This window comes from Saccoglossus kowalevskii, chromosome 13 (assembly GCF_978046115.1).
Source record: "Saccoglossus kowalevskii chromosome 13, keSacKowa6.1, whole genome shotgun sequence".
Classification (NCBI taxonomy): domain Eukaryota; kingdom Metazoa; phylum Hemichordata; class Enteropneusta; family Harrimaniidae; genus Saccoglossus; species Saccoglossus kowalevskii.
The window spans coordinates 5,647,403-5,671,958 of NC_140653.1; the positions used below are offsets into that span (position 1 = coordinate 5,647,403).

At 35.6% G+C, this 24,556-nt stretch overlaps 1 protein-coding gene across 2 annotated transcripts in view; it reads right to left on the reverse strand.

Moving 5' to 3' along the window:
- Nucleotides 1-951: 951 nt before the first annotated feature.
- LOC100374341 (arrestin domain-containing protein 3-like) overlaps nucleotides 952-24,556 on the reverse strand; it is a 55,861-nt gene continuing 32,256 nt past the window's right edge. Inside the window, exons 2-9 of one of the 2 annotated variants that reach the window (XM_085506872.1) lie at nucleotides 22,846-22,954; nucleotides 11,554-11,632; nucleotides 10,683-10,830; nucleotides 8,967-9,069; nucleotides 8,333-8,589; nucleotides 7,704-7,902; nucleotides 7,356-7,513; nucleotides 952-5,563 (exon numbers count right to left, since the gene is read on the reverse strand). In XM_085506872.1, coding sequence (XP_085362998.1) covers nucleotides 5,501-5,563; nucleotides 7,356-7,513; nucleotides 7,704-7,902; nucleotides 8,333-8,589; nucleotides 8,967-9,069; nucleotides 10,683-10,830; nucleotides 11,554-11,632; nucleotides 22,846-22,954 — 1,116 coding nt within the window. In that variant the 3' untranslated portion in view covers nucleotides 952-5,500. The remainder of the gene's footprint in view (nucleotides 5,564-7,355; nucleotides 7,514-7,703; nucleotides 7,903-8,332; nucleotides 8,590-8,966; nucleotides 9,070-10,682; nucleotides 10,831-11,553; nucleotides 11,633-22,845; nucleotides 22,955-24,556) is intronic. The other variant, XM_085506873.1, reaches the window with a different exon arrangement.

Below are 24,556 nucleotides of genomic sequence, written 5' to 3' on the forward strand. Positions count from 1 at the left end.
GGTATATAACACTGCAACCAACAATGATAGAAAAATCCTGGTATATAACACTGCAACCCACAATGATAGAAAACTATGGTATATAACACTGCAACCCACATTGACTGAAAAGACTGGTATATAACACTGCAACCTACAATGACAGAAAACTATGGTATATAACACTGCAACCCACAATGATAGAAAACTCTGGTATATAACACTGCAACCCACAATGATAGAAAAACCTTGTATATAACACTGCAACCCATATTGACTGAAACAAATGGTATATAACACTGCAACCCACATTGACTGAAAAACCTGGTATATAACACTGCAACCCACATTGACTGAAAAGCCTGGTATATAACACTGCAACCCACATTGACTGAAAAGCCTGGTATATAACACTGCAACCCACATTGACTGAAAAGCCTGGTATATAACACTGCAACCCACATTGACTGAACAACCTGGTATATAACACTGCAACCCACATTGACTGAACAACCTGGTATATAACAATGCAACCCACATTTACTGAACAACCTGGTCAATAACACTGCAACCCACATTGACTGAAAAACCTGGTATATAACACTGCAACCCACATTGACTGAACAACCTGGTATATAACAATGCAACCCACATTTACTGAACAACCTGGTATATAACACTGCAACCCACATTGACTGAAAAACCTGGTATATAACACTGCAACCCACATTGACTGAACAACCTGGTATATAACAATGCAACCCACATTTACTGAACAACCTGGTATATAACAATGCAACCCACATTTACTGAACAACCTGGTATATAACACTGCAACCCACATTGACTGAAAAACCTGGTATATAACAATGCAACCCACAATAACCAAAGAAAAACTTTACTTACAATGACAGAGTCCCCCAGTGGAGGGATAACCCACACAGTGACATGTAAAGACAATTAACACATGTCTATTGTTTGACTGTCACATACTTTATTGAGAAAAGAATGTACACTTGTTGGGTGTAACATTATTCAAATGAAATGTACAAAATCTCTCATTCAGCAAAATTCCAAAAATCTTGCACTCAATGATGAATTATAATTTGGTAGTTATGAAGACTAGAGGGTGCTAGATGACTTAGCTATTAAAAAATTAACTACATCCTTCTACCATCAGTCAGATTACATTATAATTCAATGTGAGTTATGTTTACACATATCAGTTAATGTATGCGGATTATCCACTCACTTGAGCTATACCATTTCTAGACAAAATTTTTGCAAGATCTCTTATCCAGACTGCCATGTGATAGAAGACCAATGCATTCTATTACAATAACATTCACACAGAAACATTACATAAAATGTGACACTGAATACAATTTGTACGCAAAGTTATTGTTGTTGATGAGGCGGCATTTGCATACAATTCATAGCAACACACCGCATCAAAAAGAAGGGACGTTTATCTCCACAATAATACATTCTCTGTTATACTCTGTTAAAGAGTTCATTTTTTCCATCTGAGCTTCAAAAAATAAGATTACACGTCAATATTAATTTTAATAGGTGCTATTAATGTAACAAAAATAATAAGTTACTAAAATAAATATTTTTCAAATAAATAAATAAATACATTTACATAAACAAACATGCAGAGGTGTTTCATGGATGGGGTGGTGGTCTAAAAAAAATACTTTTTAATAACTTTTATCAAATAAAGAGAAAAGATGCATTTTCAACTCATTATTTATAACAGCAACTGCCATAAATAAACTAAATTATTAGCGATACTTGTTAGTATGTAACTAAATGAGTTTTCAAATTCAGGTAAAAATAGTTTGACTGTAGAGCACAGCTTGTTAAGTCTCAAATGACCATATGTATTATCGACCAGGTCAAAGTTCAACCCAAAAACTTGTACAGAAAATGTTTTTCAACTGTTGAAATCTAAGTGGAGACATTCTTTCAGTTTGAATGTTTAAGTTTTTCCACAATTCACAAATAAAACCCACATAATTTGTTCCAATATTTTGATCAAAAATTTTAGCCAATAAAAAATTGGGTCCAAAAATTATCAAAACGATTCATAGAAAAATACATAAAAACAGACAAATTGGGCACCATAATTTCAGCTGAAAAAATATGATGCTTAAAAGTATGAACTTTAAAGAAGTATTTTAAAAATAAATGTGACTACAACAGTCACTTTCAACAAATATGAAGCTTGTACATTGTCAGCAGAAAATGAAACAAACTTCTCATCTTGAGAAAAAATACACTGTCTGTTTAAACTATAAACTAAAAACAGAATGGTAATATCAAGAAATAGTGAAATAAAGGTTGTAAGAATAAATACAATAAGAATACTGTTTTAAGTAAAATAACAAACTACTATAGATGGGTCTGCAGCAAATAACAGGCAGCCATAATCAATAATAAAACAAAGTCTAGTCAGTTAATAGAAATGTTAGTAAAACAGAATGACTTGTAGTGAATTTATAATTTAAATGACCGATTTTGTTGGATGTAGGTGTGATTTATTTATTATTTTACAAGTAATGGTTTGACTGATATAGAATGGATGTCATGTGAGAGGGGAAGCTGCAAACCCACATAATCTACTAGTTGTGTAAATATAATATAGACCTGACATGATTTGTAAACAGTAATCAACACCATGCAGATATGTAATAACAACTCTGTTTTCAAGTTTTCAGCCTCTTATAATATGATCATTTATACACTAATTAAAAATACTCTCCGGTACATACAAATATTGTTTTGAACATCAAAATTGTCATCCACATTTTTTTTTTTTCAATTTGATAGCTGTGTCTACAATGACTAGTCAGTAATAAACAGCAAGCCCTTAAGGATGTGTATTTACTCAACCTAGTCTCAAACAACAAAACTGTGATGACCTGACTTCTGGTTTGTAACAGCTAGCATGTGTTAGTTATTCAAGTGCACTTGATCATATGTGAAAAAACATCAACATCGCCTCTGGATTATGTGCACAATACTAATTAATTCAATATTCATGACTTTTTTCAATCATCAAAACTTTTAAAACAGGTGAAATAAAAAAAAATTGTTGTTTTGGTCCATTTTATCATTAAGTATTTTTTTCAGAAAGTTTAAAAAAAATAAGTGCAAAATTGTTTGACAGAACAAATAAATGTTTCAAAAGGCATGGTTGTTCAGATATAACCAACTGACAACATTATTAACAACCGATACCCACAATGCAGCATTCATTGTGGAAATTGCTTCAAAGTAGTATTGTCTGCTATATTTTGCAAGGAAAGCCAGGTATTGAATAATTTTAAAGCAAATTAAGACATTTGTGAATTTCCTGGTCATAGAACAAGTAATGACAAATTTTATGTTCACAGATAAACAAGATAAACAAGATAAACAAGACATGGGGTGTTCAATGAGGGAAAATTACACTGAATTAAGCATTATGTAATCATTTATTTTTACATATCCCAAGCTGAAAATTCAATCATAATTGTCTCTACAGGAATTTATGATAATTTAGACAAAAACTTTGCCACAACTTGACATGAATTTTTACAAATGTCACGGAGTATCAGACAATTAGTAGCATTGATAATTTCACAGGTTTCTTTTCGTGAATATTCAGTTTGTTTAAACACTATTAAAAGATGGAAATGCAAGGGTTCAGAGGACAAAACCATCTATCAATTACGCAATACTGTAAAACAATTTATTTTCACCAATGTTTAATTTCACTATTTTGATGTTTTGTGCATATTCACTGTGTTTTAAAATCATTATTTTGTGAAGGAAACAATGAGTGTTAATGTTATTTTACATGTTGACATAGATTTAGCAGATTTTACTTATCAGCAAAAATAGCAAAATTAAAACCCAGTGAACAATTAATTCATTTACAGTAATTGATTTACAAAAACTGTTGGTTAAATGCAACTACATTACAACAGGGTATCAGAAATAGCCAGTTGTAAGAGCCTCTTTTTAAATTCTTTGAAAATATCATTTTTATATTGAAAAAAGGTTGTTTTTCATGAATAAATATGCTCTGATTTTTTAACATTTAAATTGGCAGTAAGAAAAGACAGAAATAGCAGATTTCTTTTTTAAAAAAAAAGTAAGAAATTTTTTTTTTTCTAGCCACATCTACTTAAGAAGTTACCTTTATATGACAATACAATTGACAGATGTGGTGAGCAATCATCTCCATTGTTTTGGAAGCACTCTGCACCAAAATGTTATAAGAATAAATCTAACTCTGGAAAATATTCTGAGTTAGAAGCTTTATCTGGAAACATCAGAATCTACATCACATCATTTAGCAGGAACCTCACTGCCCCAAGTAATAACTTTGAGTGATATGTTTGTAATGGAGGATTTCACAGCACACATGTAAACACACTTTGTTTCAGAAACAGTTTGAAAATTTGATGAAGAATTTTGTGAATTTGTGATTGTGCGCATTGTTTCAATGAGACTCGCACCTTGTTTAAATCACCATGGTTACACAAATTTATAGTGCTAATTAGCATAGATATGAAAACAAACATACATGCAAACCACAGTCCTTTAATAGATCAGCCTCACAATAAGTCTTTTTTTTTTAGATTGATTTTGATCTCCATAAAATGATGAGTCATGTATAATATCATATTTGCGCTATTATTAGTGCATGTGATTATATAAATGATGTCTATAGACAAAGCCAGTTACATTTTAATAAATTCAAATGTTGGTTGTATTTTTAGGATATGCACATCTAATAGCATAAATAACAGTGAAACTCAAATTAAACAAAATTAGTGATGGTGAACATCTCAAATTCATTCTTCACATACCCTCCTGTATAAAGATTATCTGGAGTTTTTTTCATCATTTTCACCACTCATCTACAAATTCAATTTTGTAACATGAAATTACAATGACTGTGTCAAAACCTGCCTATCACATGAACCTGATGCAAAAAAATCTGATTCCAGGATTTTACAATTAATGTATCACAGCATTTTGCAGATACCTGCACTAATCGTGATATTCACAGTTTCCAGACCAGTGAAAGAGGAAATGAGGCCAAGCATATTGAAAAAATAATAATAATAATTCATCATATAGACTATCTGTAAAGTAAGACTATCATAATACACATGTCATTCCAGTTAATTTAGATGCATTCCCAAATATAAAATTTTGAGATAAAAAAAAAAAATAGATTTTATTTTTGGAATACAAAGTTCTTCCATGACCATATTTGGAGTGACTAACAACGCTGTAATATCTTCAATGACCATATTTGGAGTGACTTACAGCGCTGTGATATCTTCTATGACCATATATGGAGTGACTAACAGTGCTGTGATATCTTCAATGACCATATTTGGAGTGACTAACAGCGCTGTGATATCTTCCATGACCATATATGAAGTGACTAACAACGCTGTAATATCTTTGTTTATAAGTGGTCCCATAAAATAAAATCTAATAGAAAGCATTGGTTTCATGAGAAATGTTCCCTGTTGTCTTCTGTTTGAGTTTGAATAGATATTTGGTTCGGATCCACCTGCAACAAAATGGAACAGTCTCAAATGAATACTTTGCAGAGGGAAGTCTTGCATGTGGTAAGATGTAATTAAAGAGTTCAAACCTTACCCAAGATGAGAAACATTTACAGTAACTCTGAGAATTAGTATCTAAAATGAGTTTTGTCTCATTTTTTTCACTTTTTCATTATCTTCAATAATTTTTTCAAGGGCTTTTCTTTTTTCAGTTGGTTCATGTTTTTTATCTTTTTTTTAAATATGATGGTTCCGTAATTCCCCCAATAGAATTTGTTTTCTTTATGCAGATTTGTATTATAAATCAACCATCTATCACCCAAAGGTTAATTTGGTCTACATTTACATGTAATGTACATATATGTCATGTATGCTATACCAATAACAAAAGACAAGGGTATGTGTCTATGCAGTGATATGGGATTGAGATCTCATTACCATGTGTACATCAATCTTATGTACATTTCAGTCAAATGGCATTGCAGAACACCCTGGATGCTTGGAAAGGGAACCAGAAATGAGAGAAGTAATCAATGAATTCAACAAGCAGCCAGTTGGCTGAGATAGCTTTGCTGTTAGCAATGCACATTTCAATTAAAGAACTAAAGATATCATTAGAAAATGAACAATATGTATAGTATCAAAGCAATTGGACAAGAAATATCACTTTTTACCAAAAATAACAAAAATATTCACCAAAATTATAGAATTGAAGATATTATCACAAAATGAACAAATCTGAGAGAGGTCCACATGTTGTACCTATATATGTAATATCAAAGCAATTGGATATGCAATATGCATAGTATCAATGCTATGAGACTTGCTGTTTTCAACAAGAATTCAAAAATATAATTTTTCACCATAAATGATTGTGGTTTTCAACAAGAAGCTGAAAATATCACTTTTTACCAAAAATTACAAAAATATTCATGAAAATTAGAGAATTAAAGATATCATCATGAAATGAACAAATCTGAGAGAGGTCCACATGTAGTACCTATATATGTAATATCAAAGCAATTGGACTTGCAGTTTTTAATAAGAAGTCGAAAATATCACTTTTTACCAAAAATGACAAAAATATTCATCAAAATTAGAGAATTGAAGATATCATCATGAAATGAACAAATCTAAGAGAAGCCTACCCAAGGTACATATACACCAAGTATCAAAGCATTCAGGCTTGTAGTTTTCAAGAAGAAGTCGAAATAGTAAAACATTGACACGGACGCCGGACAATCACTCATATGATGAGCTTCGCTTGACGAAGTCAACAGCGAAGGTAATAAAAAGCACCAGCACAAAATGCATGCTTTGCAAATAATAAAGAATACACAAGAAAAACGTATTCATAGACACACTCAGTATTTCTATAAATATACATGATTTGTTATCATCTCAAGTCATGTGACTTCAAGATTAGGATCTTCATCCCATGACTCATCAGTTGAGTGCCCTTATCTCATACGTCCTTGGTTATAAACATATTGATGGTTTTTAATCAAATCCCTGTAAAATTTATTTTATTTTTATCACTGCATGTGAGAAAACTTGAGTATCAATCACTATTACTAAGTATATACCTTCCAAAGATTAAGTTAATTACCAGGTTCAGATTGCATAGTTATATTGATGCAGGCTATTATAGTTAGTTAATTATCTTGGAAATTACTGTGATTAATAAAATATGATCCACCAGTCCCTAGAGAATCCCATTTTCTGTTTATTCATGGATGCATCAGAAAAGTTAACAATGTGTGTTAGATGTGTTTTAATACTTATTCGTATTCTTACCCTAGAATATTCTGGTGGGGGTACAGGTGGAATAAACCTGTAGTCATGCACATAGGTGTACATGGGTGTAAACATTGTATCTCCAATTGTATACTGGTTATCTTCACTGTCTCTAATATCTGTGGCACCAAAAACACATTCTGCGTAACTAGGAGGTGCTGGAAGTTTAAGAAAACGTTTTTTAGTGCAGGTTCAAAGAAATGATGAGCTATCATTACATTTCACTCAGAACTTTTGGACCACATTTTACTTGCTTTTAACATTCAACTGCAAATGAGTGACATTCGAGCCCTGCATTATTTCATAACCATGGTAACCAATTTTATGCATATATATATATATGCTTACCTTCATTGAGTGGTGGAAGTACTGGAGCAACAGGAGGAGGAGGTGGAATTCTATTTCTCTCGGCAAGATGAAGAAAGACATCTCCTAAGGTAGCTAATGGATCAAACTGGCTGTATGGAGGTGCTCTAAGTGGCACAGTACCTACAACTATTGGTAGATGGAGGTAAAGATTCATAGCACCAGAAATATCTAAATAAATCTGAAAAAAAAAACAATGAGATACTTGTAATTGATCTTAGTGTACAATAATATTGGCTCTATCAATTGCATTTCTTGTTTGCTGGGTTTATTAAAATATAACATATTTTGACTATAGAGACACTGTTAAAGAGCAAATACAAAATGTATTGAAATACCACTGTTAGAGCATAGTCACATCATAGAAGCAGGGGCACTGGTTTGAAATGAACAGACTAATTAAAGCTACCTTAAAGCACTGACCAGTGAGTAGTTTTTTAAGTCACAGTCACAATTCTAGTCAGAATAATATTTACTGTAATGATAGTAATGATTAAATAAAGCATTTTTTTACATGCAATTTGACTGATGAAATTTAAGTGAAAATGATAGAAAACTTGTGCAGTGAAAATATCTTGATGTGAAATACAAGGTTGTAATACAACACTTACTGTTAAAATGTATTCCACTTTTATAATTCCACAGTTTATCAGTGAGGGAGTAACAGCAGGTATTTTCAACAGCTTATTATCCCACCTGGCCATTCTGCCAGCTGGTATCACCTCCCCCTGAACACTGGCCACACTGTTCCGAACAGAACGCGACTTTCCCCCAGCATAAAATACAGTACGTTGAAAGAGCATAGCTTTCGGTGTAATCCTCCTGGTGGAATAGTTTTCAAATTCTGCAATTATTGCAATGGATTCCCCTGATTATAGAGAAAAAAAGTTACAAAAAAGTGTCAAGCATTTGGTTTTAAAACATGTGTCACAAACTTAAATTTTACCGTCCATACAACACAACTATGCATGCCACCAAAAGCAATTCCAAAATATCTTAATTGTGAAAATCACATTGTGTTCTCTGACATCACCAATTAGTATTCAACAGATGTTGACACACTGTCAGCTTGTGTTTTGATAAGCGATCAGAGAGAAATGAAAAAAATGGGGTGTATGTTTCTTTGGAATTGCTGGAAACTACAGTATGTCAATTTACATTATTCTTTTTTTTTACATTTACATTATTACAAAAGACCAAGACCTTGTGATTATTTGGTAGGAAGTAAATAATAAATTGAATAACCTGGGCAGTATCCTTTTCTGTCAGTACGGGCATTCATGGTTATCGGACCTGAAGTACAAAACCAGCAACACACGGTTTTCTCTTTTTCTCCTCCAACAGGTGTCTGTAAATAACATATAGTGAAACTTTTTCAAATCAAGTGTTTTGAAAAAACAAAACATGCGAGATAACTAATACAATAGGTTGACATGTCAGAACCCTTGCTGTATTCAATAGATTCAAATAGTGTCAGCACACATTTCAGCATGCCGGTAGTTCTCAATCTACAGTATGGCGCCCTCTATTATTATTTTGCACATTTAACTGTAAGGGTAGGCAAATATTGAATGGTGATACAAGGAAAGATTTGAAAAAAAAAAGAATTCTAAATATTTTTAGCAAAAGTATTGTTTCAAAAAATTCATAAGTAAACACATTTTGATGCTGCTGCTTGTAAGACACATACAATGAATTTCACTATTGACAAAAAGTTTAAAATTGAACTTTTTTCCAGTAAAATAATACTGCAATAGACTACAAATATTGAAATGTTGCATATACAAATTTTGATTTCTAAAAAAAAAAATTGAAGAAAGAAAACTTAGAAAGAACTCCTGTGTGCTGAAGGTATTGGAGGCATGAAGTACAAATACTGTATTATATACACATCTACAATACACATTAAGCAAAAATTGTGTTTAGTGCATGCAAAATCATTGAAATATGATTCATTTTGTACTATATTTTCACACAAAGCACTTCTAACATGCTTCTAATAGAGCAAATACAGTATTTAAAAATATAACTGCAAGCAATAATCAGGATGGTTCCAAGTAGCTATGGTTTAACAATTATAAATATTTAATGAAATAATGACCATATATGATGAGGTCATATTTTATTCATATAGCTTGTCCCTATCTTCAACAGTACTTAGTACATTACAGTTATGCATATTATTAAGGAATACACATGAAACTAATAACAAGTAATTAATATGCACAGATTTCAACCAAAAAATAATCAGGTCTGAGCATTAACCCAGAGCAAATATACACCAAGTTTCATTGAAATCTGATAATTGATTCTTGAGATATCAGTGGAACAGACGCACACACAGACAGACAAATACACAGACACACTTACCGCAAAGACACCCATTGTGTGCTTCGCACACAAGAGTCGACAATTTGTCCAATGCACAGCCAATCAAGATCTGGTTGTCCAATGCACAGCCAATCAAGATCTGGTTGTCCAATGCACAGCCAATCAAGATCTGGTTGTCCAATGCACAGCCAATCAAGATCTGGTTGTCCAATGCACAGCCAATCAAGATCTGGTTGTCCAATGCACAGCCAATCAAGATCTGGTTGTCCAATGCACAGCCAATCAAGATCTGGTTGTCCAATGCACAGCCAATCAAGATCTGGTTGTCCAATGCACAGCCAATCAAGATCTGGTTGTCCAATGCACAGCCAATCAAGATCTGGTTGTCCAATGCACAGCCAATCAAGATCTGGTTGTCCAATGCACAGCCAATCAAGATCTGGTTGTCCAATGCACAGCCAATCAAGATCTGGTTGTCCAATGGCAAATGGGGTTGTTCTTGACAACCTGACAAACACCAATTTCAAATCTTCATATATGCACAATATTCATATTTGACAGCTGTATAATCATATGTCTATAATTAATATTGAACAAGGCTAGCGGATCTCATCAACCATTGATACTCACCATCAATGACGGCGTATTAATATCAATATGATCAATTACAGTAAAAGCCTTTTTAGTACGGCTATTAAAAGCCCATGGTTTGTCAATTTCAGCTTTCAACCAATATCTTACTCTTCCATATTTGCCTTCAAAGGAAGTTGCCACTCGTCTGTAAAAAGACAATAAGTAAATTGAATCCACATTCTGTACTGGAAGAGGTACTTAATCATCTGTTTGATTACATGTATAGCACTTATCCAATCTACCACCTCAACCTCATCAGACTAGCACCGTGTATCTCTGATCATATACCAATCCAGTTTCAATTACAACTAAATACACTTATGTGTATAAAACTATAAATTTCAGTCACTTGAAGATGGCCTATATAATCAAGAGGTTTATATTACTTGCCATCACTATGACAACAGTGCAGGTATCACTACTTTCCATCACAGTTAATTAGTTACATTGCAGCTGCTAGCAATGTGGTTGTATTTCAATACAGATTGGGTTTACTAGTTAATATAAATCTGTGCACAGTCGAGATTAAACATACAATGCTTTTAATGTCACTAATTTTTCTTTTACTCTTTTTTTGAATAGTAAGACCAGTCAAAAATCTTGCCTTCCAGAGATTAATACTGCAAATCTAGCCATCAGAGATTAAAGCATGAAATTGAATCTTCCAGAGAATATGCTGGAAATCCAGCCTTCCAGAGACAACTACAATAGATTGCTGCTGGAAAACCAGCCTTCCAATGATTATAAAGGCTGAAAAAAAACAGTCTTCTAAAGTGTAATGCTGGAAAAACAGCCTTTGAAAGAATACTACTGGAAAAATAACCATTCAGAGATAAAAGAAGAAAATACAGCTATATCATATACTCACCCCATCGGGATCTGAAATCGAAAAGACAGCTCGTGTCGTCCAGCTCGCAACGTTGGATTGGTTCCTTCCTCATTTTCATCTATGAAAGAGACAAATTAAATACATTAAATTAATAATTATTATAGTTAGAGAGCAATGCTATAAATAAAAGATCAGAAAAGTGTCAGAAAAAGTGATTTGTTAGTTTGGAAAGAGCCTGCCTTCCTTTCTGGTGTACCTGCAGTCTGAAAGATTTATTCAACTTTGATACAGAGAAAAATGAATATATTATTACCATACATGTGACAGTTATATTCACACTGTCTCATTATTCATGCAGTAAATACAACCTTGTTATAGATCAAACATATTGGGATTTATTTTGCGTATATTCTGACCTTTTTTGTTCATTTTCTACCTGTCATTACTGGATTTTTTAAGCATGAATGATGACCAAACAAACAGATCAGAATGCTATTGAGGTTAGAAACCAGTGATAATACAGTGTAGCATTCGGACATTACGTAACATTGTATCCACATTCATTAGCAATAATTATGGTAACATCTTTATAATATTCAATCACTATTATTGTTATATACCAATTTAACCATTTCATGAATTAGATAAAAGTTATACAATTATTTCACATTACCTATTCCTTACATTCATTTGCATATAGTAAAATAACAATTTAAAGCAGTGAAACCCATTCATCCAATCACAGTAGCTGTGGTGTTTAAGGTGCATGCAATATTTAAATTGCCATTACAGAACTACAGTTTCTGAATATTTTATGTTTTGTACTGGAAAAGGAAAGGTGGCAAAATATGTGCCCAGGCTTTAAGGTTGAAATCAATAAAATAAAATCAACTGTATTGTACTATAACATTGACACAATTATGGAACAACACTATAATGGTTTTCCACAGAGTCCTATACTCAAAATGTTTATGTTGTCTTATGGTAGCAAACAGAGTTTTAGTCTTGAGCTAGAATTAATAAAATTTTCATTTCACTTGCAACCAAGTCTGCTTTCACTTGGCACCCAGTCTGCTTTCACTTGGCACCCAGTCTGCTTTCACTTGGCCCTCAGTCTGCTTTCACTTGCCACCCAGTCTGCTTTCTTTTGCCATCCAGTCTGCTTTCGCTTGCCACCCAGTTTGCTTTCTTGCCACCCAGTTTTCTTTCATTTGCCACCCAGTCCCCATTCATTTGCCACCCATTCTGCCTCCCACTTGCCACCCAGTCTGCTTTCTTTTGCCACCCAGTCTGCTTTCACTTGCCACCCAGTCTGCTTTCACTTGGCACCCTGTATGCTTTCACTTGCCACCAGGCCTGCTTTCGCTTGCCATCCAGTCTGCTTTCACTTGTAACCCAGTCTGCTTTCATTTGCCACCCAGTTTGCTTTCAATTGCTACCCAGTCTCCTTTCACTTGCCACCCATTCTTTTTTCACTTGCCACCCCGTCTGCTTTCACTTGGCACCCAGTCTCCTTTAACTTGCCACCCAGTCTGCTTTCACTTGCCATCCAGTCTGCTTTCACTTGTAACCCAGTCTGCTTTCATTTGCCACCCAGTTTGCTTTCAATTGCTACCCATTCTCTTTTCACTTGCCACCCCGTCTGCTTTCACTTGCTACCCAGTCTCCTTTAACTTGCCACCCAGTCTGCTTTCACTTGCCACCCAGTCTGCTTTCACTTGCCGCCCAGTCTGCTTTCACTTGCCATCCAGTCTGCTTTCTTTTGCCATCCAGTCTGCTTTCACTTGCCACCCAGTTTGCTTTCACTTGCCACCCAGTTTGCTTTCACTTGCCACCCAGTCCCCATTCATTTGCCACCCATTCTGCCTCCACTTGCCATCCAGTCTGCTTTCTTTGGCCACCCAGTCTGCTTTCCCTTGCGCCCAGTCTCATTTCACTTGCCACCTAGTCTGCTTTCATTTGCCACCCAGTTTCTTTCATTTGCCACCCAGTCCACATTCATTTGCCACCCATTCTGCTTCCACTTGCAATCCAGTTTGCTTTCTTTTGCCACCCAGTCTGCTTTCCCTTGCCACCCAGTCTGCTTTCATTTGCCACCCAGTCTGCTTTCATTTGCCATTCAGTCTGCTTTCATTTGCCACCCAGTCTGCTTTCACTTGCCACCCAGTCTGCTTTCACTTGCCACCCAGTCTGCTTTCACTTGGCACCTTGTATGCTTTCGCTTGCCACCAGGCCTGCTTTCGCTTGCCATCCAGTCTGCTTTCACTTGTAACCCAGTCTGCTTTCATTTGCCACCCAGTTTGCTTTCACTTGCCACCCAGTCTAATTTCAATTGCTACCCAGTTTCCTTTCACTTGCCACCCAGTCTCAATACAATTGCTACCCAGTCTGCATTCATATGACAATCAGTTTGCTTTCACATGCCACCCAGTCTAATTTCGCTTGCAACCCAGTCTGCTTTCATTAGGCACCCGGTCTGCTTTCACTTGCCACCCAGTCTGTTTTCACTTGCCATCCAGTCTGCATTCATTTGCCACCCAGTTTTTTTCACTTGCCACGCCACCAAGTCTGCTTTCACTTTCCACACAGTCTGCTTCACTTGCCACCCAATTTGCTTCCAATTATTAAACATTCTGCTTCCAATTTCCACCCAGTCTGCTTCCAATTGCCACCAAGTTTGCTTTCCCTTGCCACCTAGCCTGCTTTCACTTGCCACCCAGTCTACTTTCACTCGCTACCAGTCTGCTTTTAATTGCCATCCAGTCTGCGTTAATTTGCCACTCAGTTTTCTTTCATTTGCCACCCAGTCCACATTCATTTGCCACCCAGTCTGCTTCCACTTGCCATCCAGTCTGCTTTCATTTGCCATTCAGTCTGCTTTCATTTGCCACCCAGTCTGCTTTCACTTGCCACCCAGTCTGCTTTCACTTGCCACCCAGTCTGCTTTCACTTGGCACCTTGTATGCTTTCGCTTGCCACCAGGCCTGCTTTCGCTTGCCATCCAGTCTGCTTTCACTTGTAACCCAGTCTGCTTTCATTTGCCACCCAGTTTGCTTTCACTTGCCACCCAGTCTAATTTCAATTGCTACCCAGTTTCCTTTCACTTGCCACCCAGTCTCAATACAATTGCTACCCAGTCTGCATTCATATGACAATCAGTTTGCTTTCACATGCCACCCAGTCTAATTTCGCTTGCAACCCAGTCTGCTTTCATTAGGCACCCGGTCTGCTTTCACTTGCCACCCAGTCTGTTTTCACTTGCCATCCAGTCTGCATTCATTTGCCACCCAGTTTTTTTCACTTGCCATGCCACCAAGTCTGCTTTCACTTTCCACACAGTCTGCTTCACTTGCCACCCAATTTGCTTCCAATTATTAAACATTCTGCTTCCAATTTCCACCCAGTCTGCTTCCAATTGCCACCAAGTTTGCTTTCCCTTGCCACCTAGCCTGCTTTCACTTGCCACCCAGTCTACTTTCACTCGCTACCAGTCTGCTTTTAATTGCCATCCAGTCTGCGTTAATTTGCCACCCAGTCTTCTTTCACTTTCCACCCAGTCCACATTCATTTGCAACCCAGTCTGCTTTCACTTGGAACCCAGTCTGCTTTCATTTGCCACCCAGTCTGCTTTCATTTGCCACTCAGTCTGCTTTGACTTGCCACCCAGTCTGCTTTCACTTGCCACCCAGTCTGCTTTCACTTGCCACCCAGTCTGCTTTCACTTGCCACCCAGTTTGCTTTCACTTGCTACCCGGTCTTCTTTCACTTGCCACCCGGTCTGCTTTCAATTGCCACCCGGTCTGCTTTCAATTGCCACCCAGTCTGCTTTCACTTGCCACCCAGTCTGCTTTCACTTGCCACCCAGTCTGCTTTCACTTGCCACCCAGTGAGTCTGCTTTCACTTGCCACCCAGTGAGTCTGCTTTCACTTCCACCCTGTGAGTCTGCTTTCACTTGCCACCCAGTCTGCTTTCACTTGCCACCCAGTCTGTTTTCACTTGCAACCCAGTCTGCTTTCACTTGCCACCCAGTGAGTCTGCTTTCACTTGCCACCCAGTGAGTCTGCTTTCACTTGCCACCCAGTGAGTCTGCTTTCACTTCCACCCTGTGAGTCTGCTTTCACTTGCCACCCAGTCTGCTTTCACTTGCCACCCAGTCTGTTTTCACTTGCAACCCAGTCTGCTTTCACTTGCCACCCAGTGAGTCTGCTTTCACTTGCCACCCAGTGAGTCTGCTTTCACTTGCCACCCAGTGAGTCTGCTTTCACTTGCCATCCAGTCTGCTTTCACTTGCCATCCATTCTGCCTTCACATGCCACTCAGTTTGCTTTCACATGCCACCCAGTCTGTTCTACATGTCACCAAATCTGCTTCCACATGCTACCCAGTCTGCTTCTACATGTCACCAAGTCTGCTTCCACATGCCTCCTAGCCTGCTTCCACATGTCACACAGCCAATTGACACATGTCACCCAGACTGCTTCCACATCCCTCCATACAGCAGTGTTTATCTTTGCAGTCGAATGTATACAGCAGTGTTTATCCTTGCAGTCTGAATGTATACAGCACTGTTTACCCTTGCAGTCTGAAAGTATACAGCAGTGTTTATCCTTGCAGTCTGAATGTATACAGCAGTGTTTATCCTTGCAGTCAGAATGCATACGGCAGTGTTTATCCTTGCAGTGTGAATATATACAGCAGTGTTTATCCTTGCAGTCTGAATGCATACAGCAGTGTTTATCCTTGCAGTCTGAATGTATACGGCAGTGCTTATCCTTGCAGTCAGAATGAATACAGCAGTGTTCATCTCTGCAGTCAAAATGTATACAGCAGTGTTTATCCTTGCAGTATGAATGTATACAGCAGTGTTTATCCTTGCAGTCTGAATGCATAAAGCAGAGTTTATCCTTGCATTCTGAATGTATACAGCAGTGTTTATCCTTGCAGTCTGAATGTATACAGCAGTGTTTATCCTTGCAGTCCCAATGTATACAGCAGTGTTTATCCTTGCAGTCTGAATGCATACAGCAGTGTTTATCCTTGCAGTCTGAATGCATACAGCAGTGTTTATCCTTGCAGTTTGAATGTATACAGCAGTGTTTATCCTTGCAGTCCCAATGCATACAGCAGTGTTTATCCTTGCAGTTTGAATGTATACAGCAGCGTTTATCCTTGCAGTCTGAATGTATACAGCAGTGTTTATCCTTGCAGTTTGAATGTATACAGCAGTGTTTATCCTTGCAGTCTGAATGTATACAGCAGTGTTTATCCTTGCAGTCTGAATGCATACAGCAGTGTTTATCCTTGCAGTTTGAATGTATACAGCAGTGTTTATCCTTGCAGTCCCAATGCATACAGCAGTGTTTATCCTTGCAGTCTGAATGTATACAGCGGTGTTTATCCTTGCAGTCTGAATGTATACAGCACTGTTTATCCTTGCAGTCTGAATGCATACAGCAGTGTTTATCCTTGCAGTCTGAATGCATACAGCAGTGTTTATCCTTGCAGTCTGAATGTATACAGCAGTGTTTATCCTTGCGGTCTGAATTGTACAGCAGTGTTTATCCTTGCAGTCTGAATGTATACAGCAGTGTTTATCCTTGCAGTCTGAATTGTACAGCAGTGTTTATCCTTGCAGTCTGAATGCATACAGCAGTGTTTATCCTTGCAGTCTGAATTGTACAGCAGTGTTTATCCTTGCAGTCTGAATGTATACAGTAGTATTTATCCTTGCAGTCTGAATGCATGCAGCAGTGTTTATCATTGCAGTCTGAATGTATATGGCAGTGTTTATCCTTGCAGTCTGAATGTATACAGCAGTGTTTATCCTTGCAGTCTGAATGTATACAGCAGTGTTTACCCTTCCAGTCTGAATGTGTACAACAGTGTTTATCCTTGCAGTCTGAATGTATACAGCAGTGTTTCTCCTTGCAGTCTGAATGTATACAGCAGTGTTTATCATTGCAGTGTGAATGTATACAGCAGTGTTTATCCTTGCAGTCAGAATGTATACAGCAGTGTTTATCCTTGCAGTCTGAATTCATACAGCAGTGTTTATCCTTGCAGTCTGAATGCATACAGCAGTGTTTATCCTTGCAGTCAGAATGCATACAGCAGTGTTTATCCTTGCAGTCTGAATGCATACAGCAGTGTTTATCCTTGCAGTCAGAATGCATACAGCAGTGTTTATCCTTGCAGTCTGAATGCATACAGCAGTGTTTATCCTTGCAGTCTGAATGTATACAGCGGTGTTTATCCTTGCAGTCTGAATGTATAAAGCAGTGTTTATCCTTGCAGTCTGAATGTATACAGCAGTGTTTATCCTTGCAGTCTGAATGTATACAGCAGTGTTTATCCTTGCAGTCTGAATGCATAAAGCAGTGTTTATCCTTGCAGTCTGAATGTATACGGCAGTGTTTATCCTTGCAGTCTGAATGTATACAGCAGTGTTTATCCTTGCAGTTTGAATGTATACAGCAGTGTTTATCCTTGCAGTCTGAATGTATACAGCAGTGTTTATCCTTGCAGTCTGAATGCATACAGCAGTGTTTATCTTTGCAGTCTGAATGTATACAGCAGTGTTTATCCTTGCAGTCTGAATGCATACAGCAGTGTTTATCCTTGCAGTCTGAATGCATACAGCAGTGTTTATCCTTGCAGTCTGAATGTATACAGCAGTGTTTATCCTTGCAGTCTGATTGCATACAGCAGTGTTTATCCTTGCAGTCTGAATGTATACAGCAGTGTTTATCCTTGCAGTGAGAATGTATACGGCAGTGTTTATCCTTGCAGTGATAATGTATACAGTAGTATTTATCCTTGCAGTCTGAATGCATGCAGCAGTGTTTATTGTTGCAGTCTGAATGTATATGGCAGTGTTTATCGTTGCAGTCTGAATGTATATGGCAGTGTTTATCCTTGCAGTCTGAATGTATACAGCAGTGTTTATCCTTGCAGTCTGAATGTATACAGCAGTGTTTATCCTTGCAGTCTGAATGTATACAGCAGTGCTTATCCTTGCAGTCTGAATGTATACAGCAGTGTTTATCCTTGCAGTCTGAATGTATACAGCAGTGTTTATCCTTGCAGTCAGAATGAATACAGCAGTGTCCATCCTATTTAATTCATACACTCAAGTATGCAATTGATGAGATGACAGATCTATAAGCCTAGAAAACAAGTATTTTTATCTCAAGAATTGACTTATTATGGATTCACTGTTATCTCATCCTGGATTATTTTCAATCTTGATTCAAATCATAGCATCCTAATTTACTGATGGGCATTTAATAGCCTAGTAGCAAGTATAGCATGCCATCAATTTGGAGTTAATGCTGAGATAAGTCTGACTGTGAAAACAGAAATGAACGAGGGACTCTGATTTATACTAAGTACAAACAGACCTGTAGTAGTATACTGTTGGTGTGTTTAGTCTTGTGTTCTATCATATCACAAGAAAATATAAAGAAAGGTAACTATATACACAATATGGCTAATTTAGTTTGATAATTCTCCACTGACAACATTTTCCATTACAGAAACTGAATATAAATTACCCCCAAATAATAATGCCAGAAAGCTATGCAAAGCAAAAACCATTTGCAACTATGTGTATGTTTAATTATCTTAATGTATGCAAGACACATATGAACTATTTACACATATGTGCATGTTTAATTAGCTTAATGTATGCAAGACACATATGATCTATTTACATCTATGTGTATGTTTAATTATCTTAATGTATGCAAGACACATATGATCTATTTACATCTATGTGTATGTTTAATTATCTTAATGTATGCAAGACACATGATCTATTTACACATATATGTATGCATGTTTAATTATCTTAATGTATGCAAGACACATACAATCTATTTACATCTATGTGTATGTTTAATTATCCTAATGTATGCAAGACACATGTGATCTATTTACATCTATGTGTATGTTTAATTATCTTTATGTATGCAAGACACATATGATCTATTTACATCTATGTGTATGTTTAATTATCTTTATGTATGCAAGACACATAAGATCTATTTACATATGTATGTATGCATGTTTAATTATCTTAATGTATGCAAGACACATATGACCTATTTACATCTATATGTATGTTTAATTATCCTAATGTATGCAAGACACATATGATCTATTTACATCTATGTGTATGTTTAATTATCTTAATGATGCAAGACACATATGATCTATTTACATCTATATGTATGTTTAATTATCCTAATGTATGCAAGACACATATGATCTATTTAAATCTATGTGTATGTTTAATTATCTTTATGTATGCAAGACACATATAATCTATTTACATCTATGTGTATGTTTAATTATCTTTATGACGCAAGACACATATGATCAATTTACATCTATGTGTATGTTTAATTATCTTGATGTATGCAAGACACATACAATCTATTTACATCTATGTGTATGTTTAATTATCTTAATGATGCAAGACACATATGATCTATTTACATCTCTGTGTATGTTTAATTATCTTAATGACGCAAGACACATATGATCTATTTACATCTATGTGTATGTTTAATTATCTTAATGATGCAAGACACATACATGTATGACCTATTTACATCTATATGTATGTTTAATTATTCTAATGTATGCAAGACACATATGATCTATTTACACATATATGTGTATGTTTAATTATCTTAATGTATGCAAGACACATATGATCTATTTACATCTATGTGCATGTTTAATTATCTTAATGTATGCAAGACACATATGATCTATTTACACATATATGTGTATGTTTAATTATCTTAATGTATGCAAGACACATATGATCTATTTACATCTATGTGTATGTTTAATTATCTTAATGTATGCAAGACACATGATCTATTTACATCTATGTGTATGTTTAATTATCTTAATGTATGTAAGACACATATGATCTATTTACATCTATGTGTATGTTTAATTATCGTAATGTATGCAAGACACATATGATCTATTTATATCTATGTGTATGTTTAATTATCTTAATGATGCAAGACACATATGATCTATTTACATCTATGTGTATGTTTAATTATCTTAATGATGCAAGACACATATGATCTATTTACATCTATGTGTTTGTTTAATTATCGTAATGATGCAAGACACATATGATCTATTTACATCTATGTGTATGTTTAATTATCGTAATGTATGCAAGACACATATGATCTATTTACATCTATGTGTATGTTTAATTATCGTAATGTATGCAAGACACATATGATCTATTTATATCTATGTGTATGTTTAATTATCTTAATGATGCAAGACACATATGATCTATTTACATCTATGTGTATGTTTAATTATCTTAATGTATGCAAGACACATACAATCTATTTACATCTATGTGTATGTTTAATTATCGTAATGTATGCAAGACACATATGATCTATTTACATCTATGTGTATGTTTAATTATCTTTATGTATGCAAGACACATATGATCAATTTACATCTATGTGTATGTTTAATTATCTTTATGTATGCAAGACACATATGATCTATTTACTTCTATGTGTATGTTTAATTATCTTAATGATGCAAGACACATATGATCTATTTACATCTATGTGTATGTTTAATTATCGTAATGTATGCAAGACACATATGATCTATTTACATCTATGTGTATGTTTAATTATCTTTATGTATGCAAGACACATATGATCTATTTACATCTATGTGTATGTTTAATTATCTTTATGTATGCAAGACACATATGATCTATTTACATCTATGTGTATGTTTAATTATCTTTATGTATGCAAGACACATATGATCTATTTACTTCTATGTGTATGTTTAATTATCTTAATGATGCAAGACACATATGATCTATTTACATCTATGTGTATGTTTAATTATCGTAATGTATGCAAGACACATATGATCTATTTACATCTATGTGTATGTTTAATTATCTTTATGTATGCAAGACACATATGATCTATTTACATCTATGTGTATGTTTAATTATCTTTATGTATGCAAGACACATACGATATATTTACACATATGTGCATGAGTTGTTTAAGTATGGATTCAACACCTACTGGCCTAGTAGGTTTAGAGATAAGTTACAGCAAGTATCAGACAGTTATCAGCACCTGTTTTTAATTATGTATGCTATGATTGACTTTTTATCCAAAGTTCTTTACACCTCAATTACTGGCAGTATAAAAAGCAGTGACTCATTTTCTTACACAGCCAGCTTAATAAGCAACAATTTTCACAGAATTTTTCTACAATTAAAAGACTGAGCGAGTGTCAGTAAGATGTTGTGACCAGGTATACCACCACTTGTAGCCAGACACAGTGAGTGTCAGTATGATGTTGTGACCAGATATACCAGCATTTATAACCAGACACAGTGAGTGTCAGTAAGATGTTGCGACCAGATAGATCAGGACTTGTAGCCAGACACAGTGAGTGTCTGTAACATGTTGCAACTAGATATATCAGGACTTGTAGCCAGACATAGTGAGTTTCAGTAAGATGTTGCAACCAGATATATCAGGACTTGTAGCCAGACACAGTGAGAATCTGTACGATGTTCCGACTAGATATACCAGGACTTGTAGCCAGACACAAAGAGTGTCTGTAAGATGTTGCGATCAGATATACCAGCACTTGTAGCCAGACACAGCAAGTGTCAGTAAGATGTTGCGATCAGATATACCAGCACTTGTAGCCAGACACAGCAAGTGTCAGTAAGATGTTGTGACCAGATATACCAGCACTTGTAGCCAGACACAGCAAGTGTCAGTAAGATGTTGTGACCAGGTATACCAGCACTTGTAGCCAGGCACAGTAAGATGTTGAGTACTTTTAATTTTAATGCTGCACAACAATTGATATATAATTGTGTTTTAGTAAAAGTGAGGCAATAAAGTCCATTAACTGTATACAGCAGATAAAAAATGTGAGAAGAGAAAACATATGACAGGTGAACACAGAAAGACTATAGCAGTATATTAGTGAAATGACTGAGAGAGAAGCGAGGATCATTAGTTTGGACGGCTTCCAACATTCCTGTACAAATTACAAGAAGGCCAAGAGCCGCATGCAGAGTGAGTCAGGTGATGGTAGATAATGTACTACAAGTAAATGATATGCTGTACATACAAGAAGACTCCCTAGGCTAAGTCACAACAAGGCAAGTCTGTCCAATCAACAGACAGATCACAGACAGTTGCAGGTTAATTCTAAATTCACTAAATTCAGGGAGTCACAAAAGATTTAGTAGGGGAAGTTTTTTTGCAGTTTGTGTATACCTCTTCCTAACAGCAATTGCTTGACGTGAATGTATTCTTCCTCAGCATCATAATGTTTAGTGTAGGAGCCTGTCTGGTATCCACCACCTCGAGACTCACTCCAATGGACCTTAAAAAAAATAAATGAACAAAGGAAAAAAATGGGAGAAACTATATCTGGTATGAAAACTGGTGTCCAATTCAGGGTAAAATACAAACTTTTAATATTATCCATACATACTGTACTCATATTTTCAATAAAATAGATCAACTTTGTTCATTTTTCTGACATGATAAATAAACACATTAGTACTACGAAAGATGAGAAATGTCTCAGTTAAACATCAAAGGACTTGATTGACAAAACTGTTCAGTTTATAGACTGTAGGGCTTAGTCCATGGGAAGGAAGTCTAATTTATAAAGGGTTTCTGTTTAAAAGGATTAAGTTTTACAAAATACTTGCAAAGTTACAGAAAAAAAATATCTCATTGCAACAACATACTTTTTTATAAACTGGCTAAATCATGAATATTGAAATTACAAGGTACATGTACTAACCAAGAAGACATGTTCAAAGTATATCCATTATGAATTCCCACCATTTAATATACCTGGTACATAACCATCATTAATTTAAGAAATGAATTATTGGGTGCATACATGTATATCAATTGTAAAACATTCTTCTTACAAGTCACTATAAATACAGTGCACTGTAATGATGGGATACATGCAATATAGATTAAAAACAAAATATATAAATAAATAAATAATAATTACTTTTTAAACCTGGTCTCTGATGACAAGAACTTAAGTATCAGGGGGTATGGGCACGCATGGGACATTGTGCTCCATAACCTTAAAATCACATGATATCCTTGCCGACCATTACACATACATGTACATGTGAAAGCCAAAGTAAACAGTACCACATGATATCCTTGTCAACCACTACACATACAAGTACATGTGAAAGCCAATGTACACAGTGCCGCATGATATCCTTGTCAACCACTACACATACATGTACATGTGAAAGCCAAAGTACACAGTACCACATGACATCCTTGTCAATCACTACATACATGTATACATGTACATGTGAAACCCAATGTACACAGTACCACATGATATCCTTGTCAACCACTACACATACATGTACATGTGAAAGCCAATGTACACAGTAACACATGATATCCTTGTCAACCACTACACATACATGTACATGTGAAATCCAAAGTACACAGTACGACACAATGTCCTTGTCAACTACTACACACACATGTACATGTGAAATCCAAAGTACACAGTAACACATGATATTCTTGTCTACCACTACACACACAAGTACATGTGAAAGCCAATGTACACAGTGCCACATGATATCATTGTCAACCACTACACATACAAGTACATGTGAAGGCCAATGTACACAATACCACATGATATCCTTGTCAACCACTACACATACAAGTAATGTGAAAGCCAAAGTACACAGTACCACATGATATCCTTGTCAACCACTACACATACATGTGCATGTGAAAGCCAATGTACACAGTAACACATGAAATCCTTGTCAACCACTACACATACAAGTAATGTGAAAGCCAATGTACACAGTACCACATGATATCCTTGTCAACCACTACACATACAAGTAATGTGAAAGCCAAAGTACACAGTACCACATGATATCCTTGTCAACCACTACACATACAAGTACATGTG